The sequence below is a fragment of the Phoca vitulina genome, unplaced genomic scaffold, assembly GCF_004348235.1.
Source record: "Phoca vitulina isolate PV1807 unplaced genomic scaffold, GSC_HSeal_1.0 scaffold29, whole genome shotgun sequence".
Taxonomy (NCBI): Eukaryota; Metazoa; Chordata; class Mammalia; order Carnivora; family Phocidae; genus Phoca; species Phoca vitulina.
In genome coordinates, this window is record NW_022589732.1 from 13,628,952 (window position 1) to 13,631,329 (window position 2,378).

At 52.6% G+C, this 2,378-nt stretch overlaps 1 protein-coding gene across 2 annotated transcripts in view; it reads right to left on the reverse strand.

The window, feature by feature from the left end:
• PLA2G12B (phospholipase A2 group XIIB) overlaps positions 1-1,165 on the reverse strand; it is a 26,405-nt gene extending 25,240 nt beyond the window's left edge. The window contains exon 1 of one of the 2 annotated variants that reach the window (XM_032423885.1): positions 813-1,165. In XM_032423885.1, coding sequence (XP_032279776.1) covers positions 813-1,023 — 211 coding nt within the window. In that variant the 5' untranslated portion in view covers positions 1,024-1,165. The remainder of the gene's footprint in view (positions 1-812) is intronic. The other variant, XM_032423886.1, reaches the window with a different exon arrangement.
• Between the last annotated feature and the right edge of the window lie 1,213 nt (positions 1,166-2,378).

Consider the following 2,378-nt stretch of genomic DNA (forward strand, 5'->3'; position numbering starts at 1 on the left):
GCAGAGAAGGGAGACCTGACGCCAGGGACTCCTACATGTGCACCCTGGCTCCCAGGTACCCTCTTTACAACTCCGGCAACGTGGGGCTCCTACCCGTTCGCAGTTGTACATCGGACATCAGGCCTGAGGGACAGTGCGAGGCCTGCTCGGGGCCCGACCCACGGTGGGCAGAGACGGCTGGCTGCAAGCCCTCCCTACCCCTGCAGGCCTGCCGTTGCTGAGTGAGGCAGTGACAGTGGGGACTGTCCTCCTGGGAGGGTCGGACACACCGACGCCCGTCAGAGACTGACAGAGCTGGAAGGAAGGTGTGAACTGCATGAGGGAGACAGTCACGGCGTGGCTGAGGAGGCTGTTTCACCCGCTGGCGGAATTGTCTCCGAATGCTCATCTCCAGTGTTCATCCCTAGGAACTCCTCCCAAAGACCCCTCATCTTCTCCCCCCGCCCCCCCCTCCAACCTTGCTTCCTGTTCCTCAGAACTGGCCTCACAACAAACTCATTAAAGCGGCCCCCGGGGAACAAGGCTCCCTGGAGTAAGTTTGTTAGAAAAAGTACAGGCAGCTCAGTGAAATTTGTATTTCAGATAAACAAGCAATAATTTGTCAGCGTGAGTGTGTCCCAAATATTTCAAATATATTAACAAATTATTGGTGGTTTATTTGAAAATCAAATTTCACTGGGAGTCCTATGTTTTTATTTGCCGGGTCTGGCAAGCCGACTTAGGAGGTGGCTGACGGGGAGAAGAGCCTGCCAGGCTGGGACCCCGCTCCAGCTGCCCACAGGCCCAGCAGGGGAGACCTCACGTGCACTCACCGTATCGGCATCGGTACTGACAGACTCCGTTTTTCCCTCCCAGCAGCTCCAGAAAGGAATCGAAGTAGCTGTTGACAGATTCAAAGCTGCCCCTGATGTGCCGAAGGCCCCAGTCTGAATAGGACTCCTCAGCCTCAGGGCTCGTGTCACTCTGAGCCAGGCCACCTCCCAGGCTGAGCCACAAGATCAAGAAGCCGGTGGCCAGCTTCATCCTGAAGCCAGGTAGGTACTGAGGTCCTTCCTCAAACCCCAGCCAGTGTCCCAGGAAGTCCAGGCCCACAGCCTGCTGGCCAGATGTCAAGCAGGACTGGAAAGGGGATTATCTGGAACACTCAGTTGGTGTGTTCCCCCAGAGGTGGACTTTAAACATAGCCATGGACGTTGGGATGAGATCAGGGCAATTAGAAAGGGCAAAGGTTAGGCAGTGGGAGGGCCTGTCTGAGGGATGGCCAGTGAGAGCACTTCAAAGTGGATTCCACAGGCCTGGAGGAGGGAGATGTGGGCCCACTTGAAGGAGGCATGAGCAGCAGAGCAATTGGGACTCTGCCCCCAACCAGCTTGTTAACCTATTGATCAGTTATAAGTTTGGTCCCTCAGAGCTAGCCTCTTGACACAAGAGCTTGTCCCCGGGTCTCGGCGCCACCCGAAGTCAGTCACCTGTGCATGGTCTCCAGGGAGATTAGGCAGGATGTCTTGAGGGTTCAGGAAGCCCCCAGTGACAGTGGGTTAACCGTGTCACCTGTCCCAACGGTCAGGATATTGTCAGAGTGCGCATGAAGTGGGCTTTCAGATTTGGGACCCCAGCCTCTGTCTTGGTCTCTTCTTGGCTCTCAGACTCCGTCCTCCAATCTGGCAGAGCTCGTGAGTGCAACTACCCACAGCGCTGGGACATTTTTGCGTCTTTGCTTCCAGCAGTGTTGTTCCCACTCTGGGTCTGATGCCTACGGATTGCCCAGGGATGGTGCTGAGGGAACTCCGCTCTCCTCAGGTTGTTTTCACTCGGAGCCGCTTAGAAGTTAGGGGAGTTATCAGAAACGGTATTTGAAATTTTAGGCTTTACGACCTTTGACGGGAGTCCAGTATTTTGGCATCACTTTCATACTTTGCTTTTAGTCACATGAAGAAATAAATTCCATCTATGAGATCACTCATCTAGATAAATGATACCTTTATGAACAGAAGGAGTCATTGAGGTTCTCTCTCAAAAGTCTGGACAATTCCATAGGAAATAATGAATTACATTTCTTTATTTTAGATAAGAAATCTATTTATCTAGACACTCAGACTCCATGAAGGGCAATGGTTAAAAAATACTTTGTATGAACAACGAGGCCACCAGTATTTTAAAGCACCTATATTTTCCAAACCACTGTGTGTGGGTCTCACATCAAATCTATGAAGCAGAGTAGACCTCATTCCCATTTGAGAGAGGACACCACTGAGCTACAAAGGCAAAGGGACTCTGTCGGAAATGGACAGGCTGTCGCTGGTAAAGGGGGGGGGGGGGGGTCAGGGAGGGCCAAGTACATGATTTGTGGGGCCCGGTCCAAATGGAAAGGAGAAGCT